Genomic DNA, 19,061 nt, shown 5'->3' on the forward strand with positions numbered 1-19,061 from the left:
AACTATGAAGGGATGGATTATACAATCCAACAGATGTGTACTGAATTCAATTGGACAGTGCCTATGGGAAAATACCATATAAGTTTCAAAGTAATTACTCATAAATGAATTTTTATAGCATAATCCTATTCATGAGTTGAGATTGCCTGTAGTTAATGAACAATATTATATACTCTAAAAAGAGACTAAACGTCTAAATGGTAGTCTTGGTTAACAAAAAAGTTCTAATCTTCATTTAGTATAACAAGAAATTGAGAAATCTTTCAAAAAGGGAGCTCATATTTGTATCAGCTAACACTACAAATTAGCTATTATCTGTCATTTTTGGTGCCCAGGTTAAATTTCTTTCTCTATAAAAGTTAATCTTTGAAATAAAAGTTTTTTTAAGAAATACATTGTTATTTTTAACTTTATTCAGATTTGCAGAAAAACACTACATCGCCACATGCTCATATTTCGGCTGCCTAACTTACAGATGTTAGACGGAATTCCTGTGAATTCAGATGATAGGGCAAAAGCTGAATTTCAATTCTCTGAACTACAAGCAAAGAAAACTTCGGTAATACTTCTATTATTTATACTTTTCCTTTTAAAATATATCATTATTAACAAATTAAAACCAATTTACTGGGTAAATCTGGGCTAGAATGTTCTGGTAGACTATTTTAGTATCTATTTTAGTGATTACTATCAAAAGCATCTTGATCTGGTGAATAGAGCATATACATACATGCAAATTCCAGGGAAGCTCCTTTTTCTAATAATGTCGTTTGATATAAAGAAAATTATTTAAAATCTTGGGGTGCCTGGATGGCTCAGTTGGTTAAGTGCCCAACTCTTGATTTTGGCTCAGGTCATGATCTCACGGTTTGTGACTTTAAGCCCACGTCGGACTTTGTGCTGACAGCAAGAAGCCTGCTTCAGATCCTCCGTCTCCCTCTCTGCCCCTCCCTGCTTTCTCTCTCAAAAATAAATAAATATTAAAAATAAGATAAAATAAAATCTGTGTACCTCTTGCTCAATATGTGAGATAATGCTAGAAGGTAAGAAACTATAACATATCACTTCTATAAACAGAAACTAACAAACTCTTTCAGTTTAGCAGATAGGAAGGGAAGGAAGGAATTCTGACCTCAACACTCTGGACTATGTAGTTCATTTAACAAGGGAGATGTGTGCTTCTTTCTTGTCGGCCAGAATAATTGTGCCTTTTACCCATGAACGCTAAAAAGGTATCTGACCATGACATGAAAGAGTTTAGAGAGAGAAGCCACAAAGCATACCATTAGGAAATTCTGTCCTTGGCCACCAGGATTCTTCATGACCATCCTCCAAAGACTAAACTTAACCCAGAAAAGCTATAGTTTTTGAACAAAGAAGTAACCTTATTAGAGCTGTGCCTTTGCAAGATTTGAGAAAGAAGACGCTGGAAGCAGGGAAACCAGTTAAGAGGCTTTTAGAGATTATGAAGACCTAGACTAGGGTGGGGCAGTTAAGAAGGTAAGTGAACCTCTAAAGTAAGTGAAAGCCAGAGAGCAAGGACATCAGTCAGTTAACAAATAACACTTTTGAAACTCATATTGAAAAGAAAAGAAGATTACCATAGATGCTTTTACTTAATCAATGGATTACCCAGCACTCTCCATCCCTTCTGTAAAATAAATCGATTCCCAGAGCACACTGGAAGTTTGATACTAGAAGGCTCTTCTCCAGCCCACTTCTGCCTTCAGCAGATTTACACATTTATCAAGAGCTGGCTGTTTTGTCAAAAACTTGTATGTCAGTTCTTTTATCTTAAAAAGCCAGATATGCTATAAATGCAAATTTTAAATTACTATTTGTATATTTCTATGATAACCAAAATAGGGTACTTTGGAAAATCTGGATAAAGATCAATCACACACGTACACACGTGTACACACACACACACACACACACACACACACACACACATACACACACACAAATAGTGTCAAATAGGTTAGGAGGAAAATCTTGTAAAAAATGGGAGAAAATTATAAAAATTCAAACACAATATGTGGGAAAATTATTTTAAAAATTCTTGTGTTCAAATTTTCCCCACATGTCTTTAAATTCTTACTACTTTAAAGAAACCAAAACTGGAAGTTGTAGGCAAAACATTAAGGATAGCTTTATCTAAGAACAATGAGATAAAATACCAATCAAGGGACTCTTATAGAAAAGGCCTTAGCCATCACAAGATTCATGAGCGCATGTACATTTATGTTTTATGACTAAAAAATAGGAGTGCCTGGGTGGCTTAGTCAGTTAAGCATCTGACTCTTGATTTCAGCTCAGGTCATGATCTCATGGTTTGTGAATTCAAACCCTGCATCGGGCTTTGTGCTGATGGTGGAGAGGCTGTTTGGGATTCTATTTCCCTCTCTCTCTGTCCCTCCCCTGCTTGCTCTCTCTCTCTCTCAAAATAAATAAAATTAACTTTAAAAAATGTTTTAAATAAATCTAAAAAATAAACATGAATTATATATACAATTCTTAGTTATTTCCTGATTTTTTTCATCAACCTTGACATTTTTTGGTTAACCAAGGAGCTTCTATTATAGGTCAAAGTAGTCACAGAGACCTGCAAGACTTAAAGTTGTACAGTGTTATTAATATTATCTACATTAGGCAAAGGAAGTGGTTCATTTGTAAGTTATATCTATAAAAATTATTCTAAAAATTATGCTTTGTGAAAAAAAAATCTTAGCTACTAATTTGTATGACTTCACTAAGAAAGAGCACCATCTAATGTGATCTACTGAAATTACTGTCACAGGTCCTAGTCTTTCAAAAGAGAGCAAATAATCAAATAAAATTTAGGTCAGTGATCTAAGGCTCCTTTCCCCTCTCTATTTTATATTCCTGGAGCAAGTCATTTCTTACTTCCAGAAGTGGAAAACTAAAGGAAACTTGAGTTTCCCACTGCTGCTGTAATAAATTACTCAAATTTAGTGGCTTGAAACAACACAAATTTATTATCTTATAGTTCTAGAGGTCAGAAGTCCAAAAACTGGTCTTACAGGGCTAAACACAGGCAGTTAGTCCTATATTTCTTCTGGAGCTCAAGGAGAGAATTTGTTCTTTGCCTTTTCAAACTTCTGGAAGTTATCTGCATTCCTTGGCTCATGGTCCTCTTCCAGCAATAGCATCACTTCCACTTCTGATTCCATCTGTACATCTTCTCTGTCTCTGACCCTCCTGACTCCCCTCCTTCTTATAAGGACTCTTGTGATTGTACTGAGACCACCTAGATAATCAAAGATCATTTCCTCACCTCAAAATCCAATGTAATTATGTCTGCAAAGTCCCTTTTGTCATATAAGGTAATATATTCACAGGTTTTGGAAATTCAATGTGGACATCTTTTTTGGGGGGGGGCACTATTCTGCCTCCCATACCACATATGTGAGGGCTCCAGGTGACAGAACTATAAAAACTGTCACATTACAATTTATAAATTGTATTTTAAGGTAATGTTGGCTAATTTGAAAAATTACATATAAATTCACCAAATTACATATAAAGAAATCACTTAGAGAAACTTTAAAGATCCTAATTTCCATATATATTTTTTTATTAGTTTCATGTAGCAGAAAAAATACACAAACTCAAATTTTAGTCGATAAGTATTCTACTAAAGGATTTGCTTCTTGGTTATTCTTTTCTATTTCTCATATAGTGAACTCAGATTTTTCCCATTACTATATATGATATGCTGATATGCCTTGAGTGAATCTAGACATGTATTCTTGCCATTTGAATCAGTGCCATATAAAAAAAACTTAATTATTGTTCCACTTATTCTATATGTAAGCATTTTATTAAAAATTATTTTTTGATTTGTCTATACATGGTTAATAAAATAAGGGGGATATCCAAAGTCTTTATTTTAGAGAAATCCTTTTTTAGATCTTTAAAATTTTATAATGTTTATTTTTGAGAGAGAGACAGCACACACACACACACACTCACACACACACACACACACACACACACACACACACACACACGTGGGGGAGGGGCAGAGAGAGAAGGAGACAGAATCCAAAGCAGATTCCAGGCTCTGAGCTGTCAGCACACAGCCAGACACGGGGCTCGAACCCACAAATGGTGAGATTGAGACCTGAGCCAAAGTCGATGCTTAACCGACCGAGCCACCCAGGCACCCGTATTTATTTATTTTTAATTAATCTCTACAGCCAATGTAGGGCCTGAACTCATGACCCCAAGATCAAGAGTCACATGCTCTTCCAACTGAGCCAGCCAAGTGGCCCAGAGAAATCTATTTTAAGATTCAATAACAATGTTTATTTTCATGGCTAGGATAAAATTGAGCCATCATTTCTTTTAGCTATTCAGAAGACACAAAAACAATCCTTTTTCAAGTTTATCACTTAAGTCTAATTCATTTTTCTTTCAGTTACTGCTGTTCTTTCTTTTTTAAGAGCAAGTAAAGATAATTAACTCTAAAGTTGTCCTTTAAACCAAAACATTTTGGTCCTTTTGGTTTCAGAAGAAAATTTGACAACATTCTAGATTAGTGATGGGAAGAAACTCTAAAAAGGAATTAGTTAGGGAATTTGGGACTGAGCATCTTTAGTAAAAAGCCTGATACTTTAGTGCTCATTACAAAGCTGCATTCTTGTTGACACTTATTAAAACAGGGTAATTGGCCATTTTACACTAATGGCAAACACTTATATTTCTAGGTAAGTTGACTCATATATTCAGAATTCATATTTTTAAAAGTATAAACAAGGTCAGTCTTAAGACAGAGCAAGCATAAATTTCTAGGGAAACCAAGAGTCTCCAGCCTAAAATACTTGTCTCCTCTGTTTGCTGATTCCTGAAATTCTTTTAAAAGCCTCTTAATCCTCAACTAACTTAAAATGTAAACACCATTTAGAGAGTTAGCACATTCATTAAGTGATTGTTATAAGATGCTTTTCTTAGTCCCCATTTATTTACTTGTTTTTGAAAAACTAATTAACTGCAAGGCACCTGATGAGGTAATATGAGGATTATAAAGATGTTGAAGATATAATGCTTACTATCTAGAAATTCCTGCTCAGTAAAAAAGAAAAGAGAAGAGAAAAGAAAAGAAAAGAAAAGAAAAGAAAAGAAAAGAAAAGAAAAGAAAAGAAAAGAAAAGAAAGAGAAGAGAAAAGAAGAAAAAGAAAAAAAAGAAATGTTACAAAGGAGAAAAAGTTTAATTCTCATTTTCTTAATTCTACACTTACCTCATTGAGATTCTATGGAGAGAGGGAGATGCCGTCATACTAGTGATGAGTACAGTACAATCTGAAAAGACAGAACATAAGGTTCTGAGAGAGGTTAAGTGTTCAAAAGACTGTTTCAGTTTCTGCCTCATACCAACTCAGTTTAGGCATGTAACTCCTGACCTAAAAATTTTTAAATTATCAAGTGGGGCTTGCAGTAAGGACTAAATCTATTGATCTGAGTTTTGGAAATGAGACATTCTTAACTGGTTTTATTTTATTATGTAGCTCATTCCTGTTACCAACTGTCCAATGGATGGTGGGTCATTTGGCCAAGTGAAAGCTCCTCCCATGAAGATAACAAATGTAATTCTGCCTAGTGGATTTAGCCATTACTTGAGATCTGACTTCACTTTAACTCCTGAAGCTGAAGGTATTTTGACAAAAAGTTTCAGAATGAACGTAAAAGCAAACAAACACTTCATTTGAAACAAAAATCTCACTTTGACTTCTAACACTACTTAAAATTGCATTTTTAAATTTACATTTCCTAAAATTGCATGTTTGTTCAAGTTTCATGTGGCCATTCTGACTTTAGAGTCTATAGTTTTGGGGAGTTTTGTTCAACTACTAATATTTTGTAACTAAACATTTGCTTGTAATGTGAACTTTGTGATACTTGCACAATTATTTTCTGAATTATGTATTTTCAAAGGCTTTGTTTCATTTTATGTATTTCATAGCATATAACTGCTAAAACCAATTCTTTTGTACATCCTGCTAAAAGTAGAAATCAGAGGTTTAAAAATATCTGTGACAACAGATTCTTGGGGTACAAAGAGAAGATCGGATTTTATCCTTGAAACCACAAGTAAAGCATGCAGCTAATACTAGAGAAAAGTTTCAAGAGGTACAGCTCGAAAGGAGGGAGTATATTAAAAGGACAGGGCATGGAAATGTATCCTTCTATTACACACATTTTAATTCAGGCTTAGATCAAACCTATTCCCTAATTCCATATCTTCACTGGCTATCTTGTTGGTGAAAGTGGGGATAGCCACTCCTCTCAGGGCTCACCTCCTCCATTCCCTGTAACATTCCACTTTGCTTGGGACCACTAGTGGCAATAAAATTGAACATCATGAATTTATAAAATGATCTAAGAGCCTACCAAGAATAGTATATTGTTCTGTGTGATTATTTCAAGAAGAAACTCAGTTAAAAGAAACCCCAAATCATTTACTTTGTTAAGATGTTATTTTTTAACTTATTTTTCATACTTCTACATACTAAATGGCTTTAAGATTTTAGTCACGGTGAGAACTTTTATGCTTCTATCTGATAGATATAACTATTAGTAAAATAGGACATACCAAATTTTTAGCCTCCTTAACAGTACAATGTCCTCTTCGGGAATGGCATCAATATCTTTTTTTTTTTTCCTGGCACTAGTTCAATCCTGAATTCATCTCCATAATGTCCTCAGATCTGTCTTCAAAATTTGTCTGTGACTATATTTGAGGTTTTTCTTAAAAAGTCTTATAATTTCTCTCCTATCTTCTGACTATGTTGCCCCAATTTTTATTTTGAAAAATTATGGTCACTTTGTCTGTACATTTATTACAGCACACAGCTCTAGATATTTATATTTTTAAAAATTACCTAGAAATAATCAAATAGATTCACTAACTCAGACATTTAAGCAGCATTGAGTGCTAGAAATATATTCCAATTCCATAATTTTATTTAAAATTTTAAATTCATGTTATGAAATATGTACAGGATACATTCAGCTCAAGGGCAGCCAAGCTTTATTACTTAATTCATTTCATTACTTACTGCTTCTCATTCTTTCACAATTCCTAATTTCAGACAAAAAAAACAAGAATGCAGGGACTCTGACAAATAATCCTCGGAGCATCCATGCAGAGATAGCTTTTCGGCAACTCAGAGGAATAGATCCCTCTCCGTCTCTTTTATCACATCAGAATATGACATCTCCAACTACACAAATGTACCAGAGCAACCCAGATGAGGGAAGGTAAAACTATTCTGTGTTTTAACATCATTTCTCATCATTAAAAAAAAACTCCCTAAATTTGCTAGTCATGTATAAAAATAGAAAACATTATTGTATACTATTATTTATTTACTGAGAGCAGGGAGAAGCTGTCAGATAGCATAAGGCTTCTCCCACATTCACAAAACCTTTCCCAAAGTCCAGTATATTTACTTCATAATTCAAAAAGACTTAGAAATGGCTATCAAGGTAGAATAGTGCTCACCTAATGCTTACATGAGGGAACACTGAAATAAACACTTGTAATTATATTCTCTCTGAAGTCACTTCTCACTAAATGTGCAACATGATTCACTTACATTTTGAACAACAAGATAAATTCAACTCTGAAATCACGAAACACCAAGAATTTTGTCGATTCTTCAAACCTCTTCTTGTAGTTCCGACTTGCCTCTCCTCCAGTCTGGACCCTCTCCCTGGAGGCCAGCTCAGTGCCTAAGAACCTGCTACTTCTCATTAAGAATCCACTCTGTTCAACACCTGTCTGCCTAGATTTCCAGTTATTACCTGTCCCCCAGCTTCTTTGGATCCAAGCTCCAATTCATCTATTAGTGACCTACTCAACAGCAGATCTAGTGTAGGCCTGGCTCTTGATGTACTGACTTCCTTCCTCTTATCAGTCCTCAGGATAACCTGATTTTTAAATGTCCAAAAATAGGATCATTTTCTCTACTGCACTGTCTTTTTGGAATTGAACACATATAAATTACAGAAATTATTTACTGCAGAATGACCTTAAAGTAGCTGATCCATTAGGAAAATAAATCATATTATTTGACTTATAAATATCTTATTTCTGACAGAATTCCTGGCAGCCACTTTCCAAGATCAAATCGAATGTAACTGCCTAAAGAGAAATGAATATACACCAAGAAACCTATTTCTGTTTAGTAGTTGTACCAAAATTAGCAGACAGTGTTGGTGGAAATATAATATATAAGATAATCATGTTACTTATTTTACTGAAGCACTTCAGTTCCATATGATGATAATTTCTGTCACCCTGGTTGAATTTTACTTTGATATCACCTCTCTTAAACTTTTTTTATGATTATCTTAATTATTCATTTGAATTTCTATATTAAAAAAATCATGAACCATTATATCCTATAATTTGAAAAGATAGAAGTAGCGTAAAACAAAGTCCAGAGAATCAAATATTTAGTGCTGATATTGGAAGCATTTAGTTACAAACTCTTATTGTGGCCTGTCATATGAAGATACTAAGAAAAGGTAATTCTAGTAAATATGCATATTTTATTTGTTGAATATCTGTTCGTTTGGAGTTAACAAAAACTAAAGTATACATTTCTTACCAAACACAGCTATTACTAAAGCAAGTTGAGCTTTGCTCATTGAATTACAAACTAGTTTTTTAGGACTAAAATTGGGGGAAAAGTACACTTAAGCCAGATCTGTCCTAAGAATTGTTTAGAGATGCAAATTATGGGCATCAGTAGTACTTCCTGAAAGTGGCTAATTGCAGGTGCAACTGGGCATTCGTGCTCTAAGAATAAAAAAGCGCTATTTCAAATACAAAATGTGTTAATTGTACCCATAGTGTACAAGCAGTTTGAGGCTAAAAAGAACATATGTTCAAACTGAGTGGACACTTTTAAATTTGAGATCCTTAATAATTTATTTCACTGGAAATAATTTTTCTAAAATTTTACACTGCATAGTACTAGGGCACATCACAAATAAATCAAATATGGTTTTGAATTTGATTGTTTTATTAGATACAGCTCTTTAAATTAATGACTAAATTGCCAATCATATTTTGATATAAATGGTCTCTACAATTCATGAATTATTCTACTAAAATTTTCCAAGTATTGGTTCAACACTGCATGTAGTTTTCATACTATTTTAGATGTTCCTTACATGAAAATAAATTTTTACTAAAATATTTGTATTTTTTAATCTACCTGGAAATAGGCTTAAAGATACTTTGGAAACTAATTCCAATGTGTTTGCAGCAATATTGTATCTTTTCTTCTTCAAATGCTATATATGCTTATGATTTAATCATGTAATGCTTAAAATTTCAAACCCAATACAGATTGATTTTATACTTTTTAATGTGTGGTTTTTAAACAACTGTTACTCTTAGCTGAAAATAAGATCCTTTGTTTAAAAAACAACTCTGCAGTTCTTATGATGTCCAGAAGATGTCTTTCTTGCCCTTTAGTTTTAACAACTGCTTCCCTTACAGTGTTTGGATGAGTGTCTGCTCTTCATTCTTTGTTACTAACTTGGCATCGCCAGCTTTTTTTCTTTGATGATAATGTATAAATGAAATACTGAATATATGTTACTTTTATAATGAAAATTGCCTTTTCAAATAATAAATCTGGTGGGAAAAATAAGTGCAACTGGCTTTCACTAGACAAAAAGAATTTACAAGAATTAGAAAAGTATAAAGCAGGAAAACATAACTCATTATTCAGCATCCACTTAACATTTAGCATATTTTCTCCAACCATTTTTCCTATCCATTTGGAATATACTTGAGATGATCATTTGATTTTTATGTACTACACATTGTTAAATTTTGAGATATCGTTTCTATTATAAATTTTTAATTACATCTGAATTTCCTGAAAGAAGTAAATGAATTTATAATACATAATTTGATAATAACATTAAAAAATATTAACATGTATTTAAGCATTATTAGGCGACATACAGAAAATAGACACAGATCCAACCTTTAGAACATTTTAACATAAAACGTGATAGGGGCGCCTGGGTGGCTCAGTCGGTTAAGTGTCCATCTTCAGCTCAGGTCATGATCTCACAGTTCACAGGTTCAACCCCATGTTGGGCTCTGTGCTGACAGCTCAGAGCCTGGGGCCTGCTTCAGATTCTGTGTCTCTCTCTCTCTGTCTCCCTCTCCCTCCCCCCACTCACGCGCACGTGCGCGCTCTCTCTCTCACTCTCAATAAATAAAAACATTTTAAAAATGGGAAAATGTGATAAATTACTTCATATAAAAGCAATGAGGAAGATCATTACTAAGGTAATTTGCACAGTTCTGAATTTTTTTCTGCCATGATGGCAGATGACACTGACATGATATACAACATAATCCCCTGAAAATGCCTAGATAGGTTAAACTGTTGGTTATGTGCAGTTCATAAAATAATAGCTATAACTGCATCCCTTTCCTGTTCAACAAAACAAAAAAATGTAATTGAACATGAGAGATGTTTTTATAGGAATGACTTTATTTTTTTAATGTTTTTTAAATGGTTTTTTTTTTTAATTTTTTTTTTTAACGTTTATTTATTTTTGAGACAGAGACAGAGCATGAACGGGGGAGGGGCAGAGAGAGAGGGAGACACAGAATCGGAAACAGGCTCCAGGCTCTGAGCCATCAGCCCAGAGCCTGATGCGGGGCTCGAACACACGGACCGCGAGATCGTGAACTGGCTGAAGTCGGACGCTTAACCGACTGCGCCACCCAGGCGCCCCTTAAATGTTTTTTTTTTATTATTTATTTTTGATAGAGACAGAGCAGGAGTGGGAGAAGGGCAGAGAGAGAGAGGGAGACAAAGAATCAGATACAGGCTCCAGGCTGTGAGCTGCCAGCACAGAGCCTGATGCGGGGCTTGAACCCACGGACCACAAGATCATGACCTGAGCTGAGTTGATGCCCAACTGATTGAACCACCCAGGCACTCCTAGGAGTGACTTTAGATCTACCCTAAATTATTTAAGTAAGTAATTCACAAACTGAGCAATTTTAAGTTATAGTTACAAATTATTTGTAACATACCTCACAACTCATTACAACAAAACAGACAAATAGTGCTTTAAATTTACAAACTACTAGCCCATATTTTACATGGTTTATCCTAATACCACTCTATGAAGTAGATAAGACATTTATTGTCTCCATTTATAAATAAACTGGCTCAAGGAAAAGAATAGATATCATACCAAATCCTAGGTTTTTTTCCACTCCAAATTCATTACTTTTTCAATTACTACAAGTGAACTGACATTAAATTATTACTAATATGTAATCAGCAGTAGTAGAGCCCTAATGTATGGAAAAGCTATAAACTATTCATCCTCTTCCAGTATATTTAGCTTAAGGAAAATGCATAATTTCCACAGTAAAATTAGTTCTTTGCCCCCAGCAAATGTCCTGACAGATTTATTTTGCATGCAGTCATATGCATGAATATAGACTTGTTTTAAATTAAAAAACAATTCCACAAACAACCTTGAAAACTAAAGTTAGGGCACTCTATAGGTTAGGAGCCTGTAACGCTGAACTGAATACAGATGATGTCAAAGTGATCTTCTGATTTCTGTATATGAAGATTGACCATAATAAAGTAATTATCCAATAAGAACTTTATTATTTACTTCTTTTTGTATTGTTCTAGACTTCTCTGATTGTTGACACAAAATTAACTATGGTCATGCACATATTTTTGCCTAGAATATTTAGTATGCACTGTGCGTATGTTTGCAGGCACTCATGGCCAGTTTTAAAACAATTCTTGCATTTAAGTAACATGCCATTTCATTCTTTATTCATAATATTTCATACATTATAAAAACTGTTTAATGTTTTTAAACATTAGATCTTACTGTTTGTTAGTCATGCTGTGGGCTCTTGGCTTCAATTAAATGTTACCTACATAAAAAGAAGTAAATTATTTACAGTTCTATAAGAGTAGAAGCAAGCACTTACGGCCAAGTTCTGTTGGTTATTCAATGAATCTGATCAAATCAGTTCTTTTTATGAGAAAGAAACTGGCTAGGTTTTTTTTTTATTCCTCTTACTATAATACTTAGAGCTTCTGGATGACCTCCAAGTGCTTAACTACTCTTCTTATTCATCTCTCTGCATTTACCTTCACTAATAAAATATTTTTAAAGATTTTTTTAAAGTAATCTCTACACCCAACATGGGGCTCTAACTTACAACCCCTAGATCAAGAGTCACATATTCTACCCACTGATCCAGCCAGGCACCTCAGTTGAAATATTTTTAAAGAAAAAAGTATAAAAATTGCAATTTTAGCTCACAGCTGCCTTTTATTAGAACTAGGTCAGCAAGAAGCACACAGTTATTTTATTAGTAATATTTTATTTCTGGAAGTTTTTATCTTATAAGAATATGAATTATAATATTCTTTACTATTCTTTGTCTTTAATTTGTGAATAAAAATACTTTGTAAACTACTGAAAAGACATTTCTCAGACCAAATCTGTGCATTTTGTTTTGGTGATGATTTTTCCTTATAATTAAGATAAAATGAATGATTTTATAGCCAAAACATGAAATGCTGTAACCTCAAAATAGAATAGTATATTCTAAGGAACTCAGAAGTAGCTTTGAAAGTGGTAATTATCTGAAACCACATTATTTATCACTTATGTTTTATGTATTATACCATACCTTAACTATATGGTCTCTTAAGTAAATCAAAGGCCAACTCGTCAATATCATCATTTTCCTTATAAAATACATGTGATTCTGAAATGCTAAGTTTAAAATTAGAATAGATGTTTCCTTATATTGTATCATTTAAAAAAAAGAGTGTTCCCATAGGCTCTGAATAAAATTCTGTTAATTAACTTACAAATGTTTAAATATATTTCATACCAGCAGAGTTACATTTTTAAACATTACAAAGAGAAAAAAAGGTTAGTGATCATCTTCCTATTTTTGTAAACCATTTATGGTTACATCTATTTTTAAGTAACAGTATCTATATTTTAAATAGAAAAAAAATAAGATCATATGGTTTAAAAACTGTAGATTTCAATCAGGGATCTGAATGTTTTACAACTTGCTTATTTTAAAACATTTTTTCTAGAAAATATTTTAGATAATTTTAACAGTTTGGCTGTACTATTTGATCCATCTTTAATTATAACATAATGCCCCCTTTCCTCAAAATGTTCTGCCAGTATGTTTCTCAAAGAACAACCAAAAGAGACTAATCTATAAAAAAATATATCAATAACATTTTTAAGTTTCCAATTATTTCTTATTTCTTCCCATCAATTTGGCTGAAAACAGGTATTTACAAACACTGGTAGCCTACTTTCTTATGGTCTTTCTTTTTTTTTTTTTTTTTTTTTATGAAGTGCTTTAAAAGAGTTCAATCAACCTTAATGGTGCATTTTTAGTTAAGGAAATAGAATGCGGAGAAGTCAATTTGAGCTCCCAGACGAACAAGTGTCTTGAGAAAGAATAGGCATAAATGGGTTTAGAAAACAGGGAGAGTAGGAGTAAAATGCAGTGAGCAGAGCACTCAGGGAAGCCAGATACAATGGAAAGAGTAAAATACTGCAGAGCTTTTTAAGCTACACACAATTGGAACAATGGACTTGATCCAGCCATCTATGTTAAACTGTTAAAAGGTGAAAAGCAAGCTGGAATTCTATAAAGAGTGTTGAGGAACAGTAGATTGAAGAGCTTTAAATCTAAAGAGAATGAATGCAGTCATTCAATAGGATGGAAATGAAGTCAAAATTGGCATATTTCCCTGGTTAATTTACCTTGCAAAGGACTCTGTTCAGTTTTAGGCATTAAGCCATTATTTGCAATGAAATAGTCTTTAAATTGCCACCTTTGGAGTTTTTAAGCAACACAGTGTACATCTATAAATTTCACATGGACATACCACATATTCATACACATATACATGAAAGTAAAAATACAACATATAGATCTCACATAATTGTAACAATTTAATACTATAGTTTACAGCCCACAGCACACTGTCAAACTTCCCATTCTCCAAGAACAAAAAAGGCTAACTTAGTAACAAAGATGCAAGTGTGCAAATACAAAAACTTGAAAAAGAAAACTAATCTAGAATAACACATGTAACTCATAGACAAGAATGCTGTGAAATGATTGAATGGCTACATTATTTCTTATTAGCTGGCAGTCAATCAGAAGAGGTTTTTTTTTTTTTTACATTTTTGGAAAACTTTTACTGAATATGTTGATATACTTTCCTGATTTAGTAATTAGAATAAATAAAATTTTATCTTCGATGATTTATGCTGACTGGGCGACGGTTGTGTATGATTTACAATTTCAGAAAAACGTAGCTGAAGGGAAGTGTGTGGCATGTATCTTGTACAGAGGATATCACCTTGAACGTTGCTTATAGCCAAGGTCTGATATTATATTATTATTATGTTTAATGAAGGTAGGAGTATATCTGTGGAAACAGATCTAAAACATCTATAAATAGAAACTAAGTAAGACTAAAGTCCAAACATGAGCAGGTTGGACTATTAACTCTCAAAAAGAATAATTATGAGAATGTTAAGTTATAAAATCATCATCCTTTTTTGTTACTACATACTTTAAATACTTATTTATTCTCTTTAGACTTAAGCATTAACTGACCAATACTGACATTATCAAAGATTTAAAGGGTAGCTACAACAGACTTCAACAATGAAGAGTTCCCAGTATCATGGAACTGTTTCAAGTTTTTAAACACTGATACTATTCCTTTGATATTTATCACTTATTCATTTGCATGTGTGATCAAGCTTACCACAGCTAAATGGCCTATATATTAAAGAGGTAAACACATGAATAATGTTATAGCAAAGAATAGAGGGTACACAAGTAACAAAAAGAGTAATATAAATCAAAGAGCTGTCCTCCCACATAATAGATCACTTCTATTTCATGACATTATACCCTTATTGTTCTTTTGCACTTATAAAAGATGTATACCTCACCATCTGGGAGGCCAAAACCTCAATTATATACAGTTATAAAATCTTCGATTGAACATATCAGTATAACAAAGAAAGCAATATCAGAACCAATCCCAAGATCTATGAAATTATTTCCTCTAGGAATTACAAACTTAGAAGACTTCAGGGACCTGCCAAATATGAAGGAGACCAGATATAAGAAAAATTCACAGCCAGAAATATAATCAACTGCACTTTCACTGAAATAAAATGTGCTAGTTTCCATTTGCCCTCCCATATCTACTTTGCACCTTTTTCCTGATTTGTGACTCTAGAGAATGACTCATGGACAACATCAACCAGGGTTCTTGTTCTATCTGGCAGTTGGGTTAGCCAATGGAAGACACTGCAGTACATCAAAGAGAGTAAGAATGAATAAAATTTAGGCTTTAGTAGTAACTGTATTCCTTTACAAGGGCCCCAGCTCCTCTTGCGCTCTCCTAAAACTTTCTGGATTCTCACAAACTCCCACCTCTTACACTTCAGGCCTGAGGCTGTTGCAGATTCGTAATGTATCACCAATGCTGGTCTTTTATGATTACTCATCTGGTTTGAAACTGACACCTGACACCTTTTTCTCCCACAGAAAGATGTGTTTTTTGTTGTTGTTTTGTTTTTTATTTTAGAGAGAGAGATTGCATGTGCATGAGCCAGGGAGAGGGAGAGAGGGAGAGAGGGAGAGAGGGAGAGAGAGAGAGAGAGAGGGAGAGAGAGAGAATCCCAAGGAGGCTCCACACTCAGCACAGAGCCCAATGCAGGGCTTGATCCCATGACGCTGGGAACATGATTCTGAGCCAAAATCAAGAGTCGGATGCTCAACCGACTGAATCATCCAGGCGCCCCTACAGCAAGATGTTAATGTAAGGCTGGAGTTGTGATGCGCAGCATGAAATATAGACTTGAATTCTAGGAACTACATTTTTTAATTAGTATTGTGGCCAAAAAAAAAAATGTGTTCACAAACATAGGAACTAATTATGGATAAAATCTTTGCAGTTTTTACATACTACTCCTGCAATGTCTATAAAATTCTGGTATTTCAATGAAACTTTACTTTTCAATTCACTAAATTCCATTTATAACAATTCATTCTCATTATCAAAATTGGGAAAACTAACTGCACAATTATTTCATGTTCATAAAGTTTGAAATCATGTAAACATTGCAATCTAGTCTTTAACTCCCCATTGTTAGAAGTGTCATGCTGGCCACCACTTGCTTTTCTGGAAATACATTTTAGCCTAAGTAAGGGGACTAGATTACTTCTTATCAAACTTGCAAAGATAAAATTTCTCTAGGATTGAGTAAAGTAAACAATATGTCTGAGTAACTACTAGGGAATGTTTTTCCAGAGAAATTTTCAAAGCATTTAGATGTAGTATCGGCCCAAAAGGCTGTCCTTAAAGCAATCTTCACTAGTGATCTGAGCCAAGAATTTTGTGGATGATTTGCACAAATCAATTTTCCTGGTTGAAAAAACTCTCTACAAAACCGTGGTTGACTAAGCAACAAACATATTGTGCAGCACAACAACCTATAGTATTGTGGATCTGGTTCATTAAGTTCTCAGTTCCATTCCACCCCCACCTGTACTGTAGAGTTTCCCCCTCGATTGTAGGTAATTTTCTATTTGGGGCTGAAAACCTAAAGAATTCTTTTTATTTATTATTAAATCTTACTAACTATTGCTCTATGCTATGCTCAGAATTTTTCTCTTTCTTTTATTGGCGGCCAGTGTTTGAAGCTAATGGCCCTTCTCTGTAGTTGCTGATGGTGGGGTTTTTTTATTATTCCTGCTGTTGTAGTTGTTGATTATTATGTTAGAAATTGGGGGACAGTGATTCATTTGCCTATCTTAATCTAGAAGTTCCTACCTGAAGATTTTCATGTCTTTCCCAAACACAAAAATAATTTACGTGCTACTTTACTGTCCAAAACACTGAGTAAAGTTCTATTTTTATTAATAAATTTTTTTTTAACGTTTATTTATTTTTGAGGACAGAGAGAGACAGAGCATGAATGGGGGAGGGTCAGAGAGAGGGAGACACAGAATCTGAAACAGGCTCCAGGCTCTGAGCTGTCAGCACAGAGCCCGACGCGGGGCTCGAACTCACAGACCGCGAGATCATGACCTGAGCCGAAGTCGGCCGCCTAACCGACTGAGCCACCCAGGCGCCCCAAGGGAACGTAGTGTATTAAAGATTGTTTTTTATCAAAGTTAGTAGCAATAAAATGAGTTTGATTAGTAAATTCAAGAAGTATAGACATAGAAACTTTTGAGGAAAGTTAGACAAAATAGGAGATCCAAGAGAAGTAAAGAGTGTTTTGCATTTTTTCAACCCAAGGAGTAAGAAAATTAAGAATACTACCTGCCAAGGATTATGGTTTTGGTAAAGATTAACCTCATGACTGCTCTTAGTTGTCCTGGCAATGGGAACCTCACCAATGAAAGTGGTATTATAATGAAAACAAAAACAAAACACCAAACTCATGCACATGAAGTACATGACAATCACAGGCAAAGTAACTCATGGTCTGGCTAGCTCTACCTTGGGAAAACGTCTAGGGATGTACTCTTTTTAATCAGATAAGGCAATTAAGTGCTATGTATCCATACTAACTTACCCGTTATATTTATGGCACTCACAACCTGGAAGGGTTTTTGCATGGAGAAAATGTAGTTGCTTATTATCTTCCTGTCAAGTGTAAGATGGCTGGGGATTGAAGGAATTGTAGCTCCTTGTTTACATAGCTTTCCCCATCCTTTGCTGCGGGCCCAGGTTTACTCTGCACAAAGAAAAAAGTGGGATTAGAAGTAAGAGTCAACACAGAAGTTCCTTGCTCCCATCAAGAATCATACTGACCCCACAAATAGAGATAACTGGATTGTACATCTGTGCTCTTCTCAGCAGCAGTAGAAAATGCCACAAATAATTTAACATTTGCACACAATTTTTCCTGTGACTTTTGCAAACATCTCAGCCATATCTTTAACTTACTGATGAAAAGAATTTCTAATCAGGTTCACCTTTACAAAATCTTTGTTTCTAATCAGAGTACATAATTGTCTCCTGCACTCCATAAACTGTGGTATAAGAAGAAATATATTCAATCTTTCTCCCTGGTTTCTGACACAAAGCTCCAAAAACTCTTGGAATTTCCTGAGTGATATGAGTATCTTTTGTCATTCGTAAGGAACCCCTTTAGTGCACATCCGAGTTTATGCTAATGAGGTGACCCAGGGTGGGGCTCCTAGAGAGCATCTGGATGGAACTGGTCATCAGAAAGACCAAGTGATCAGAGGGTTGGGACTTTCAACCCCACTTACAACCTCTGGGAAGGGGAAGTAGGGTGAAAGCTGGAGAGAGAGATCTAGAACAACTCTTCAGTGAGGGCTTGATGAGCTTTGAGGTTGTTAAACCCACATGGCAGGATGGTTGGCACACCCAGTTCCACAGGGACAGAAGCTCCTACACTAGGGACACTTTTGGACCTTGCTCTGTGTACCTCTTCTTCGTTTCTATCTTCATAATATCTTTTATAAGAAGCTGATAAATGCAAGTAAATGTTTCTCTGAGTTCTGTGAGCTACCTGAGCAAATTAGTCAAATCTGAGGAGTGGTTTGTGGAAACCTCCAATTTATAGCCAACAGGTAACAACCTGAACTTCAGGCTGGTGTCTGAAATAGGGCCAGTCTTGTGAGATTGAGCTCTCAACCTGTGGGATCTGAAGCTATCTCCAGAGCGACAGTGTCAAAACTGAGTTAAATTTGTGAAACACCTAGTTGGTTTACTGAGAATTGGGAGAATTGCTTGGGGGTGTGGAAAAAAACACACTGGAACATGTAAAGAATACTAGATAAATCATCTCTGGATAAAATTAACAGATGTCAGTATAAGCAGCTTATAAGCAGCATATTAGAATGGCCTCTAAGAATTGCCCCACAAGATACTTTTTAACCACAAATAGAACAATTGTAA

At 34.5% G+C, this 19,061-nt stretch overlaps 1 protein-coding gene across 10 annotated transcripts in view; it reads left to right on the forward strand.

Moving 5' to 3' along the window:
- Window positions 1-15,653, forward strand: part of LRRC9 (leucine rich repeat containing 9) — a 120,793-nt gene extending 105,140 nt beyond the window's left edge. For 3 of the 10 annotated variants that reach the window (XM_019833074.3, XM_045059990.1, XM_019833073.3), the window contains exons 29-32: window positions 419-559; window positions 5,532-5,676; window positions 7,116-7,284; window positions 15,184-15,650. In XM_019833074.3, the coding sequence (XP_019688633.3) occupies window positions 419-559; window positions 5,532-5,676; window positions 7,116-7,284; window positions 15,184-15,241 (513 nt within the window). In that variant the 3' untranslated portion in view covers window positions 15,242-15,650. Of the gene's footprint in view, window positions 1-418; window positions 560-853; window positions 928-5,531; window positions 5,677-7,115; window positions 7,285-8,126; window positions 8,440-15,183 lie in introns of those variants that run through there. The other 7 variants (XM_045059993.1, XM_045059989.1, XM_006932901.5 and 4 more) reach the window with 7 other exon arrangements.
- Window positions 15,654-19,061: the final 3,408 nt, after the last annotated feature.

Source organism: Felis catus, chromosome B3, assembly GCF_018350175.1.
Source record: "Felis catus isolate Fca126 chromosome B3, F.catus_Fca126_mat1.0, whole genome shotgun sequence".
In the NCBI taxonomy this organism is placed as follows: domain Eukaryota; kingdom Metazoa; phylum Chordata; class Mammalia; order Carnivora; family Felidae; genus Felis; species Felis catus.